General features: G+C 32.7%; 1 protein-coding gene across 1 annotated transcript in view; it reads left to right on the top strand.

The window, feature by feature from the left end:
• Positions 1–6,878: 6,878 nt before the first annotated feature.
• The window catches only part of LOC138329167 (uncharacterized protein DDB_G0286299-like), a 34,684-nt gene continuing 27,168 nt past the window's right edge, over positions 6,879–14,394 (top strand). The window contains exons 1-2 of the mRNA XM_069275968.1: positions 6,879–7,359; positions 12,759–12,889. Coding sequence (XP_069132069.1) covers positions 7,315–7,359; positions 12,759–12,889 — 176 coding nt within the window. The 5' untranslated portion in view covers positions 6,879–7,314. The remainder of the gene's footprint in view (positions 7,360–12,758; positions 12,890–14,394) is intronic.

Here is a 14,394-nt window from a genome sequence, read left to right as displayed (position 1 = left end):
TGATATCAAAATTTGATCAAAACAACAAGGGCCGCGAATCCAAAAGAAGAATTCGAGATTACCTTAATCCGACATTTTTTATTTTTTTTTTTTTTTTAAATCCTGTCAACCTGTCTGCGATATCAATTAGACTGGTTTGTATGTACATTTGGGTCAATATTGAATAATAAATCATAAACTCGGAGTGACCTAAAAGGGCCCCTTTGTGTCTTCCATAATTTGAAATTAAGGATGTATGTGATAATCTGTTGGATTTCAAAACTGACGTCATCGATGTTTTATATAACAGCAGTGGTTAAAACTAATCCAATAGATGTTTTGTTCACACAATTTGATTAGTATTTTGTTAATATGAGAACTATATATTTCACTCCAGTTTATCTTCTGTATGTGTCAATGGCTAGTGTTTATCATTATTCAATGTCACAGTTCATGCATTTAGCTATCGACCATTTAATCAGTAAAGCTTGTAACAAAGTATTTGCTTTAGCATTGAGACACACAGAAGAGGAGCTTTAATTTTTTTTCTCTCACCTATGCTTTTATATTTCAAAAATAAGCATTAATAAATAGTATACAAAATGGGTTTTATTCATTCATATTCCGTCCAAATGCTTAATTTATAGTGCGTTAAAATAACAATCATGAATAAATTCATTGTTAGTTAAATACTTGATAACATTAACTGCATTGTATTATCGCTTAACTGAGCTCAGACCGTCCAGATATGTCAGAAAGGCCAGTGTGTATAAATACCGTAAGACACACTTGTAATAAACCCATTAAGATATTGACACAGGTTAATACGTTTTGACATCATAATCTGTATATGACGGTCACATGATAGTCCAACACACAAGCAAAACGTCAAAACGGCCCTGATTTCGCCACTTTTGTATTGCGTAAGAAACGAAATTGAAAGGTATTTTTTTCCTCTTTTCTTTTCACTAAATACATGTTATCTGAATAAAATTAGAATCTTACACTCGTGACTACGTAATATGAAATTTATTAAACTCGTTAGAATAAAGATTTCATATTACATAACCACTCAGCTTCTGATGTGTATGTAAAATGAAACATTCCATGCCAAGAGCAAAAAACACACAAATATTGGTACAAAACTCCACTCTCGATAAACCTACGGGTTATCACATATACATAGGATATATACATCAGTATAAACAGAGCTTTGGATCTTGTAATCAGATATATTTCATCAATGCATTTATGGTAGACAGTTCTCTTATTGGGATGAACTTAGAGAACACATTAAATAGTCCCTACCAAATAATGTTTTTGAGATTAAATAATTATTTTTTTGAATGCAAGGGAGGGGGGTAACTCGAAATAGCCAGTCTACATTTATATTAGTTTATCACAACCATTCATCGTTCAAAGCCAGTTTTAGGTTGTTTTTCGGGGCTTTTTTTTAAATTTTTTTTTTATTTATTATTATTATTATAAATATATATAAGTAAAGCCCCCCCCCTTTTTTTCAGTGATATACTCTTTATCATTACTATTTTATACATCTTGTTTTCATGTAATCTATTTGTGATTCATTAATAAAGAATTATTTAATTTTTATCATGAAAATAACACAGGATTATCCAAATAACACGGCAAGTCTATCAAACCTAAAAGAGATGCACATGAAATAAAACTTGAGAAAAAATATATTCGAATTGCAAAAGACACTATCATCATAATAAAAGATTTATATCGCTTACACCTGAGTTGCAATTAATGTTTGTGAAATGTTTACATGTTTTATCAATACTCAAAATACGTAAGTTATATAATCGGATTCAAGATATCCAAAGCAAAAAGATAGTAGCATCAGACTAATAAAGACCATATAATGATCAATGAAGACTAGTATTTCTCCGTAAGATTAGGCCAATAAGGTTATCATTCATTACCGATGAATCTGTATCTATGTACAGTAATACGGCTACAACATACGGAATACAGTTATGTGGGCTGAAAGTGGCTGCTGCAAAATAATTATAATAAAAAAGATGAAACTTCATAGTAAAAGGTAATATAACAATTATAATATGGAAACAATTTTAGACACATTTCTAGTCCAGTCCTGATATAAAATATAAATATGTTGGCTAAAATACAGAATCCGTGACAATATCTCACAATTACCAAATAAAAGACAGATTTGCAAAGGGAAACAACTCGAACGCACAATTTTGCAAAAACCACAAATAAAAATTCTACATTGGTATATACATGCATGTGTTATTGTGCATAATAGTAACTAAACATTAAGGATCCATGTATGTAAATTGGGCTAAATTATATCTTCTCTGTTGGTCTGATCGACATATTTTGGTAAGCAGCACATCTTTAAAATCACATCACCTCAATAGTCTTTGCAAATATTGAAATAAGGTTGAACGACAATAGAGTTGTGTAGGCTTTCAATGTGTTAAGGTATCCAACAGAAAGATAGAAAGAGACATTGGTTTACCATTGTATGATAAACACCAAATGAATGACACGTAAGACTTATCTTCATAAGCGATGAGAACACTTGGGCATTAATGACTAGAGAGTTAATCCCGGTGATAAACTTGAGCACTGTGCCATATGCCAGTTTTCTGTCATATTTCAATCAGGGAAAAAGTACTATCTTGAGGTTAATGTTCATTATCAAATCAATAAACAAATATCGTACAAAGTAGCATAGTTGAATTACATCTTCTTCCCACTTCGAGTTGGGTAGCTAAATGAAAATTTACTGTAAATAATGAAAGATAGATACATCTTTAGTGAGTACATTATGTCCAGAAATGGGAAATAACATATCATAATACAAGGGCCAATAACCAATTCGATGACATATCTTAATTGTTAATGTCAAGAATATGTAAGATAATACTTTATAATGTAATGATTTCCATATGAACCTATTATAATAAAAGGTGTTGTTGTATTGTTTCCACATTACTTTCGAAACTCACACATCCATATTCAGTTAACCATATCCTAGATATCTAAATGCATGTCAGTTTTCCGGATACCCGGCCACACGTGCTCTTTAATAACCTTAAATAATCTTAGTAGCACGTAAGAAAAATCCATGCCAAAAAACTAACGTTTTTGCTGCATAAACATTGCAAAGATACCAATGAAAGTTGTCACCTACTGAGTAAATTAAGTATCTGTGTTGTCCTTGCATATCTTTATTGTAAACATAATATAGATTAAAGTGTTGTTATATATAAAATCGATTACTATGTGAAACATTTTCCTCGTCGCTAAGGTCTACATCCGCTGTTACTTCCAATGTCGATGTGATACGAATAAACCGGCTATTAACACTTTATTCACTTGATAACGTCACACATAATAATGGTAATTAGAACACCTAAATCATTTCTGATACACAAAAAATTACCTGTACTGTAACCCTAATCCTAAGGTGGCATGCATATGAAGAAAAAAGAATGTATATTTGTAAAGGAAAAACAAAACAAATGCTTAAAATCATTATTACCACAGTTAATTGAGTATCGTCACATTAAAGTTATTGTAATTTTGGTAGCAAAAAAATCTGAACCCATTTAAAAAAGTAATCTAGAATGATTGTAACAGATGTTAGCCATATGAATATATGTCAATAGTGAAAGAGTCACAAACAAATGACATGAGTTCATTCTACATCAAAACTCTCCAACGCTAATCACATTAAATATTCGAGTTGAATTTTATTAACGCACAAGTTGTTAAAAGTTAGACAAATGTTTTAGGAAAAATTGCAAAGTGGTGGTGTTCATCGTGAGGCAGTAAAAAAGAAATATGTCGACGAAAACGATCGCCTTTTTGTTCTCACCTTAATCACTTAATGATTTTATTTCGAATTTGATATACAATGATGTACAATGTAAATGCGAAATAGTTTGAACTTAGTTAATTGAATACTATCATAATAAATATGCAGTAAAATGAAAGTATTTAAATATTTCAGTAATATGTAACCCCCTCCGCCACTTAATTGATCAGGGTCTCAGTTGTTTCAAAAGGTGATTAGGTTTATAACAGTTTAACGACAATTTTATAAATCAAGATGAAATACTTTTGTTGAAAGCTCATTATGTTAAAAAATTTCAGTTAAATCGCTACAGTAACCCATTATAATAACGAACAAGCCCGCTGTTTTCTCGAAGGATATAGATAATAACATAAGTAGCAAAAGAGAAATTGATTTATTCACTAATCAATGAGAATAAGTTATTATCACGCCTAAGTGAAACTATACCCGTGGGGGCGTTCCCTGTATAGTCAAAGTTGCCATTCTGATATAGCATAAGGCATATGATGAAACCAAAAATATAACCACAAAGGGAAATCCATACAAATTAGCAAATCATGAAAAGCATAGAATAATATTAAAATGAACAGATGAAAAAAAGAAAAGAAAAAGTTTTAAAGCAAATACCAATTGTAGCGAAGATTTATGTAATAAAAAACATAACCCATCCTACCAACCCCACAATAACAGTAGTAACCTGTGATGTAGCCGGAAAATAACTATAGAAACCAACGTCATATCCTGAAAAAGTATTATTTTTTGACCGGACAGATAGAAGAAACAGATTAACAAAAACATTTTTTAGATATTCCTTTTAATGTTGCCCCTATACAAAAATAAAAATCTAAAATACTTTAAATTTTTAGACCAATGCATATACCCCCGACCATCAGCAAATACTTTAAGGTAAAGGTTCACCAGCCGAGTACGATTTAATGGACCCGTGGTGGGGGGGGGGGGGCATGGTTCATTTGTGAGGGTATTGGGGGGGGGGTGTATAAAAACCGTGAACCCTGGCCACCTTTGAATTCCTTTTCTTGAGTCTCCTATGACATCACCGAATAAACGAGGTCCAGAGACCATGTTTCTTGAGTGGGATTGATAAACAAACGCAAATATTATGACAGCTTAAATCTCCCCCTCAAGAATGTTTAACTCAATAGCTTTTGCATAAAAGAATAATTTAATTTTCAAAAATTACTTGAGGTATACCATGCCGGTACACAAAGGGAAACATATGAATAGGACAGAGGAAATTTAACGAAAAGAATTGTCCGGGTATGGAGCAAACATCCACCATTTATGTTCTCATAATTCCCGTCTATCGTGTAACTGTGGGCCAATCACCAAAAATATAAGAACAACCGACCTAAAAATGACAAAATGAACCAGTGGGTACAGAATTTTGTTCACGACTATAACAATTATAGGATATTTAAAAATCAAATTACCATATGATGCTAATACACACCCCAACTGCTTAGTCCTCAAAGATTATTTTTAAAAAATAAAAATCAAAAGCAGCGTATAAAATAAAAAAAAAAATAAGGTTTGGAAAATAGCTAAACTGTACCTAAGGCGCATTCTATTTCCCACAGTATCTCAGAAAAGCAAGGGCAATAAAAGCATAGAAAAAAAACAATAACAGGAATATTGAAAATAAGCACATATACCATAACAAACCCCACCAAAAATAACAAATAAGACCCTACAAATGCAATAAATATCTTGTCAACAATCTAATTAAACATGCCAACAAATCTGGAGCTAAAGGATCCCCATATATTGTGTGGAATAAAGTGAATTCTAAACGTCCGGTAAGTGCAGATTTCAAATGACAACAATAATAATAACAGGCAAACACAAAACCCCGCACCTAACATGATCCAAAAATCATATACACCCCCACGAGTCCTACCCTATAAAGAGGTATCGTAGGCAACGTAATAAGACCGACAAAATATTCCGTGAACAAATCGGAACCCAGGTAATGGCGCCAAAATACACTACACCTCGTAAAGATAAACATATGTCCACCAATAACGCACAATTGATCACATAGAAAACTAACAATTAATCCTGTATCACCAAAAAATACTACATTATGATTTAAAATAATGCTCAAACTAAAGGTTTAAATAAAAGTGAATACATGAGAAATGCGATTATCTTGTCACAAAATGAAAGATATATACAAAGTGTTTTATTACCCACGTTCGAAACATAAAGAACCCCAAATTTTTAAAAAAACAGTAAATATGAAAGTCATAACCGAGGAAAAAGAGCAAACAAACCGTGAAGTAGTAAAACTAAAAACTTTGGTTAGGAGAAATATATTACTGTTCAGAACAAGAATTGTTAAAGTATCAAGAATCCATGTTAATATAAACACAATTATAACACAACAAGGACCCTTAATATTAAAAGAATTTACCTGCAAAAACATCAACGAAAAAGGTTTAGATAAACACGCACATTAGAATTATCCGAAGGATCTATAAATAAATAGAAACCCATATAATGGTAAGCATTAGCATGAAGCTATTTCATTGCACTTGCACCTTGACTTATTAAGTTTACTATCCCAGTTCAGTTATCGAATCATTAAAACAATGATGCGTGTTTGTATTGAACTCCATACAGTAGAACTCCATTTGTCATTTATAAAATAGTTACCACAACAAACATCTTGATATCACATGCTGAGTTACCACCTCAGGTTCCTAGATCGCTGGTCTAGAGAGGGTGTATACTGTAAATGTTGATATTTTCGCGTTTAAATATTTTTTCTAGGCCGAAACATTAGTACAAAATTAGCATGAACACGTCAGGAAAAAGATGGAACCAGGGCCTCCGGAATGATAAGAACTGTATGTGTACTAAAAGTTGATGAGTTCAAGATGCAATAATCATATCATATCAGCTTATCATACTCATGCATTGAATATAGTTTTCCATTCTAGATTCCTGGGGTTGAAATGTTTCTATTGGTATATCTTCATACTTTGGGAAACTCTATCTATTATACAAATGGAAGTAAAAGAACTTTCCAAACCTGTAATCTTCTCTATCTAATCAACTGAAACACACAATCAGTTAAGGACGAAATGCAGGGAGCTAACTGTCCAGGAAAGGAAAATACCCTGCTTGTCATATAAATCTACAGGTTGCAATCTAGTTAAGAGACTTCCGAAAAAAAGTTTTATTAACCTATTCTACTTAAGATAGCAACGTGCCTGCAGCGTTATCTGATACAAGAGGTAACCTAACATATTTCCTCAAAATACCACATGCTGTGCTGTCCTCTCATTCATTATCGTGGCGTCCTATCTGGCAACACTGTTATTTGGCCATTGAAGTTTCGGAATTAAAATGTGTTATACTGCAATCGATATAGGTATTCTCAGAACACTGCTCTGTCGTCAGGATAAACACAATAACATAAAATAGTAGTAAATCATTGTTATCTACCCGAGAGGAAAATGGCGTGGACATCAGTATGGAGTATATTACAGATCTTCGTCATTGTAAGTAATCCGCGTTTGCTGTCATGTTGTATATGTGTTGGTTCTGTTTATGATTAGATTTCAAAACTATTATTGGTGCTGTCAACTTTTATATAATAATTATATTATAATATTTTAATAAGTTTCTGTTTTCATGAATTTTTGCCGAAGGATATACGACATGAATAAATTAATATAGTCTCAGAGACTAATTACTTCTACCCAACCAAACTCTATTTGAAGTATGTATTGTCACAGAGAATTTTCAATACCTATCTGGTAATGGTTTTTATTATGCATTGCGTAGTGTTAAAGTATTATATATATATATATAATCTTAAATATCAATCTATGTTCAGCTAGCTTTCACAAAATCTCTTTATACGGCGCAAACATCCTGTCTTGTACATGTAGGCTACTTTTGTCATGAGTGCAAAGGTGTAAGTAAATGTGACGGCGACTGACAAAATGGGCCCAGATGAGGAAAAATCACATTTTCATTTTTTCACATTTTTATTTACTTTATGGTGTGTAGATCACGTTTACAAAATATTAAAGCCGAAGGATAAGGCATTTAAGAGATATCCGACTTTGAATGAGGCAACATTTACATTATTTTCTGACAAAATTAGCGACGTCAAATCATCACGTCATGAACATTGACGTCATGTTACAAGGCTGTCAAAGATGTTACATAAAACATACACGTTTGCACATATCTATGCTTTGGACTGGTCTTTAATACTTGTAATATATTAAAGGCCCACTACCGTTCCGAAACGGCTTTAAATTTATAAAAATGGGAATGTAAAACAAGATCGATAATTTTGTAGAGCCGCAAAAATTATTAACTTACCGTTAATACTATATTTATCATCACCTTCTGAACGATTTGATTAAAATAAATAAAATGTTTATTTTCATAACGCGGGTCGTATTATGTTTCCCGCCGTCGTCCTAAATACCGGGCGGTAGTTGACTATCACTGCGCCAGACGGCAAAACAGCGAATTGACTCTCCACTGTTTTCATATATTACACAGGAAATCTTGCATATGTTTGGTGTCGTAACCTTATTTTAGGTCATCGGTACGCATTTTCTGATGTTATTAATGGTTTTTTAAGAAACCTTTATATTTTGCTCCAGAAAGGTAATGGGCCTTTAACAAAGTTAAGCTTTAGCTCGATCAGTGTTACATGTAGCTACGTTATTGTCCATTTTATCAAAATACAAGTTAATATGTGACACGTTTATGTAACAATATAATTCGACGATTTGACGGGGTGACACACTGCGTGTGTGTGTGTAACAAAAAATATTCGTGTGTACTTTAGGTTCGTGGTTGGAACTTTCAAATGTTTTCATGTGTAGAGATATTTATGGTTCGTCAATGATACAATGTACTACCCTACCATTAATACATCAAATATGATAAGTTGTTTTTTATATTCATGGTCCACAGCAACCGCCAAAAGAACAACTTCATGAGGAAATTTCATGCAATGATATTCATTTGTATTTTCGTATTCAAAATTTCACGAAAAGCGAAGATCTGTGCATTGGATTAAAGTGTATATGCTTTCAGATTCTTTTAACTAGAATGTTGGTATACGAATAATGGTGCGACCGACGAGATATACATGTATATGTAACGAAGAAGTCGAATACTATCCTATACATGAACAGATTTTAGATAATTATTGTGTCAACATTTAAAACTAAAACGATGTATGTCTTTTACTATTTTTTTTTCTGTTTAACGTGTTTTTTGAGTCGAATATTAACAAGTTCTTAAAGGGCCACTACATTTCCGAAACATCTTTTATTGGGAATGCAAAACGAAATTGATAATTTTATAGTGTCACAAAAGTTATTAACTTACCGTTAATAATACACTTACTATCACATTCTTAACAATTTATTGAAATAAATTAAATGCTTATTTTCATAACGCGGGTCGTTTGATGTTTCCCGCCGTCGTCCTAATTACCGCGCGTCGGTTGATTATCACTGCGCCAGACGGCAAAACAGCGAAATGAATCTTCACTGTTAATGTAGTTTATGCAGGGAATCTCGCATTTGATCGGTGTTATAACATCCTCTTAGACCATTTATATACCTTTTCGAATAGTATTATTGTTTTTAAGAAACTTTTATTTTTGTTTCACAAAGGTAGTGGGCCTTAAAATTGTGAACCAGAAAATTTTTGTTTTATATCATGTAGATAGACAGACACATCTATTCATATATACATGCTACTGAATTTAGTAATACTGACCCAATATGGCACATAAAACAAAAATCTGTGGATGGAGTGATCGAATTTCAAAAACTAGTGATCGCATTTACATTTCAGACCGTTTCCTTTCTATATATCTGCTAGACAACTCAAGAAGGAAACCTAGTTATTAGAGTTCTACTTTATGTTTATTTTATATATATGTAAAAAGCAAATAAGATGTAGACAGGGTCTCTAGATATTGCAATAAGCACGATTGAAAAGAAAAAGACGCAAAACATGTTTCAAACAGAGGGGTCTGAGAATTAGTAACAGTTTATATCAATTTAAACACACACCACAGTTTCCAATAAATCACTATAGAGGTCTATTAGTCTAGATCAAGTTTCGCTGTTTTTTATCTTGATTATAAGACCCCTAAAATCAATCTATGGACACTCTCGTACACAGATACAAATTGATATAAATTGTAACTAATTATCAGACCCCTGAAGTTTCTTAATTAGTCTTTTTCTACATAAAGCTCCTAAGACTTTCAGTAAAATTTAAATTTCTAGATGGTGTAGATGAACTGAGAAATAATGTTTCACCCTAAGATTTCAGCATTGACTAGTGAATTAACTAGACCAGATGGGGTTGGTGTGTGGGATCCTCACAAAACTCTACAAATGTATATAATCATGTTCGTCCTTCACAACTCTCTGCACCATGTACTGTATAAATATCATCGAAATTAATGATTTGGTCATACTGATCAGGTCGGTATCCGTAGATAGGGTGTAACGCTGGTTTTTGGCCATTTTCCTACATCGGACAACACCGTTTAATTTTCCAGACATAATTTACATAAAAAGGAGGCCGTGCGGCAACCATACGGCGTCCGTTTCCCAAGAGAATTTTAGGAGGAGAGACGGGAGAAGGGGTGGGGGGTGGGGGTGGCGAGACAGTGAATATCGACCAAACATTCACTTCATTTTTAAGTGTTCCGTTAACTCTACTATGAGAACAATTTTCTTTAATAGTCATAAAGATATAATTAACCACCATCTAACAGATTTTGAAAATTGTATACGACTCTTGTCTTCTAATGATCTAAAACTTCTACAGGATTTAGGCCTCTTTCTTTCAAAGTCATTTGAACTGAGGAAAGCTGGCTTGATAAGTTGTTGCTTTGATCTACTGTGTGTTATATACATGTATGTTTTGCTATCGATCCATTTTATGTGGATGTAAGAAGCAATAAAATTGAATTGAATTGAATTGAATTGAATTGAAATATATATATATGCTAATGGGCCAATTATCATTACCCGAGTATCTTACGGACAACGAAGGATAGTTGTACCAGGCCTGGCCGGATATCGGACGATGCTTAAACGAATATGTGAAGGATATGTGGCCGATTATGAAATTCTACGGGACACCAGAGAGATTTTAACTTCGACTCTCTTCGGGTACGTCCCCGATGTCTCTTCGGGTACGTCTGTGATGCTGTGTGTCTGAGAGCCCCGACCACCGGCCCGGCCATGTCTGTTGCCCGGCCGGAGGCCAAGCAAAAATGGCTAAAATCCATGCTGGGAGTACATCTTAAGTTTTATCGGAAGGGGTTATGACCAAAGTATAAGTACTGAACTATACGGACGTCCACTATAAATACTGTATAACTGTCACATGAATCGTTTCTAGATTTTAACCGGATCCTTATTATCATCGTCGCAAAGTTCTACAAGAAAATAGACATCTTCTTTCTACACTGATCAGAAACTTAACTTATAGAATCTCTCTTTCTCTCTCTCTCTCTCCCCTCTCTCTCTCTCTCTCTCTCTCTCTCTCTCTCTCTCTCTCTCTCTCTACTAGAATTACATATGTATACATGCAAGGAAAAGAATATTTATAGAGCTAAACACCTGTATTATCGGATGATGAAATCTGCATCCTTGTCCTCTGAAGGAATACGTCTAACACAATTTTTTTGCCTTTATTCTGCTTTTAAACAACATCCCGTTGTTTGCATTTTAAGTTTCCGCACTCGTGATATTTTTGCTACATGTATATCAATGTATTCGGTATAATTTCAGTGACTTTTACGGCTTTTATTTTCGATCTTTTATTTTAAATATATTACGAAATATTGCAAAATATTATTAACTTATGAAAGAGCAAAGCCTGTGAAATTTTCAGAATATCCGTGGAGAAACAATATTGCTAGATACGATCAAAAAATGTTGAACTGTCTTAAATTTATTTATAAATATTGTGTCTGGATCCCATAATTTGTTGCATATTACAGTTTCAGTCGAATAACTGCATTAACTACTGATTGAGATAAATCAGGTTTTTTTCACTCTTATCTTTGTTCTTTGATTGTCATCTCTACTAATGAAGAGAAAAACAATCTCAATATTTTTTTTTCTAATGTCTATTCACAGCTATATTTATTTATTTTATTTATATTTTGCTAGAAAGTACCTACATGTATATACTGATCACCTGACACTCACCAGTCTACTCTTCATATTATGTATTGATATGGTACAGGTAGTTAAATTTACACATCAAATGCGGGCTTAATGAACCGTCGTTTATTGAGAGTTTCCGCAAATACACGTGGTGACGTCGGTAAAAAATGTGCGTAACTTTATAACGTCATTTATTCCGACGTCATAATCGCCGCATCTGGGCCCATTTTGTCAGTCGCCGTCACAAATATGGAATGCATTTTATCTAACAGAGTTATGTAATCGTTCGTGTTATCATGTCAAAATCGATTTTTGTTAGAAAAAAAAGGAATGATAAGCCAGCCATGGATTTCAACACATTACACTAACTATAGTTAAGCCTATTTTAATTTGACAACATTCATTCACTTTTTTTTAAAACATTTTTTTCTTTCTTTTAATTCTTTTTTCATTTTTTTTGTTTTTGTTTGTTTGTTTGTTTATTTTTTACCTATTTTCGCACTAGATAAATTTCGTAAATATTACGTGTGATCAGAATTTACGAAAATAAATTATCGAAGAGAAAATAATTCAATTAAAAGATTCATAATAATATAGAGTGTGAAACGTTTAAGTAAATCGCCATGGGAAATGTGTTTAACATCCTTGACCGTGAAAATTGAGTTAGTTTCAGTATATCAATGTTAACACTTTTAAAATCATAAATTTTCATTTCGCTTCAGTTAATATTAATCTCGATATCAAACCAGATGTCCATCATGATATCCAATGTACACAGAACAGGGCCATGTCGTTTTGACGATTGTTGGCCATTGTATTACCGGGTCTGTGTTGGCATCACAACAGATGTTAGGTAAGCTTTTCACATCTCATACACAAAATTAAAGGTCCGTAATACATGTGTTAATAACAGGCCATCAAACTGTATCCTACCTTTCTTACTAATAGTCATAATGCCTAATCTATCTACTATAGTAAACAAAAGGTTTATTTTTTCTAATCTATCAGCTCTTCAACATCCATTGCAATGTTAATTGAGATGTAGGAAAATAAAGATATTCGCGTAGATTATCCTGTCAAAGTATCATTGCTGAGTGAGTTTTCGACCCGCATTTTGGTCCTATTCTTACTGCAAAATATCTCGAGAAACGAGAAAAATACATATTGTGAATAATATTTAATTTCTGCGATGATTTATGTTTCAGAACATGTTCAAGAACATTAGACGACTGCAATAACATGTCACATTGCTCAGACATGAGAATGGTTAGTGAAAATTTTCGCAACCTCACCCTTCCACCACAAAACACCGCCAACGAAACAGTGGTATGTAGATTTTACTTTTCAAAACCTAAATATATTTTTAAATATATATTTAAAAAAACATTTCTGATGTAAAATGACATGATATCTTGATGTAATGTATGATGTTGTGCAAATTTTACTTCAGACGTTTTATGTCAGGTCGGGCGTACAGTTTTTGTTGTTAAATTAATTAGAGGAAAACAAAGACTTAATTCTAGTTTGTTTTCCGCCTAAATACAGAAAGTTCATACATTTATAATTACATGTTTACACTAAAATATAAACTAAATGACCCTATCAAAGTTCATAGGAGTCATTTTCAAATAAACTTACACCTCTGAGAAGTCAAAATTTTCGTGCATTTAACTTTTTTTCTCATATAGATTTTTGGAAATAGGAGTTCATACCATAATAGAAAATTACCTAGTTGACAAAATATTGGATTTTATGGGAATTTTGCCGTTTTGACCATATGCACAAGAGATTAAAGCCATAATTTCCTAATGAAGTGTTTGTCTTTTTAATAATATACCAGTTTTGATCATTACGACTAATATTTTTTCTCAGAATACTAACATATGCTACCCCTACCCCTTATTTTTGGGCTACTAAATGCACCATTTTCAGCCATTTTTGCCAAATTTAACCCTTTATATAGTAGGGAAAGGGTTGTTCTTTCTAAATCAATCAAAACAATGGGGAGTCCGTGTGCTTATTTTTTTGCTCCATTTGAATATTTGTTATTTTTCAGTATTTTAGGGTAAAAATTAAAAGTGCTCAAATTACCATTAAATGTAAAAATAAAGTAACAAAAGCGTACCATTTCACATATAAGTGCTCAATATTTTAATTATCACGAACCTAGTAAAGATTTATAGCGAAAATTAGCTTGATACAGCAAAAATTGCTGGCGCAGTGATGTTTTGAGTAAAAACAATTTCAGTAAAAAATGGTAAAACTGTAGCTCTACTCAAAGCGACAAAAGACACAATTTCAAAATGGCCACCAAATGGACAATTTCTTAAAATTCCTGTATATAAAAAAAAATCTACT

Source organism: Argopecten irradians, chromosome 1 (genome assembly GCF_041381155.1).
Source record: "Argopecten irradians isolate NY chromosome 1, Ai_NY, whole genome shotgun sequence".
Classification (NCBI taxonomy): domain Eukaryota; kingdom Metazoa; phylum Mollusca; class Bivalvia; order Pectinida; family Pectinidae; genus Argopecten; species Argopecten irradians.
The sequence above is the reverse complement of the archived record's forward strand: the minus strand, read 5'-3'. Positions and strand labels throughout refer to the sequence as shown.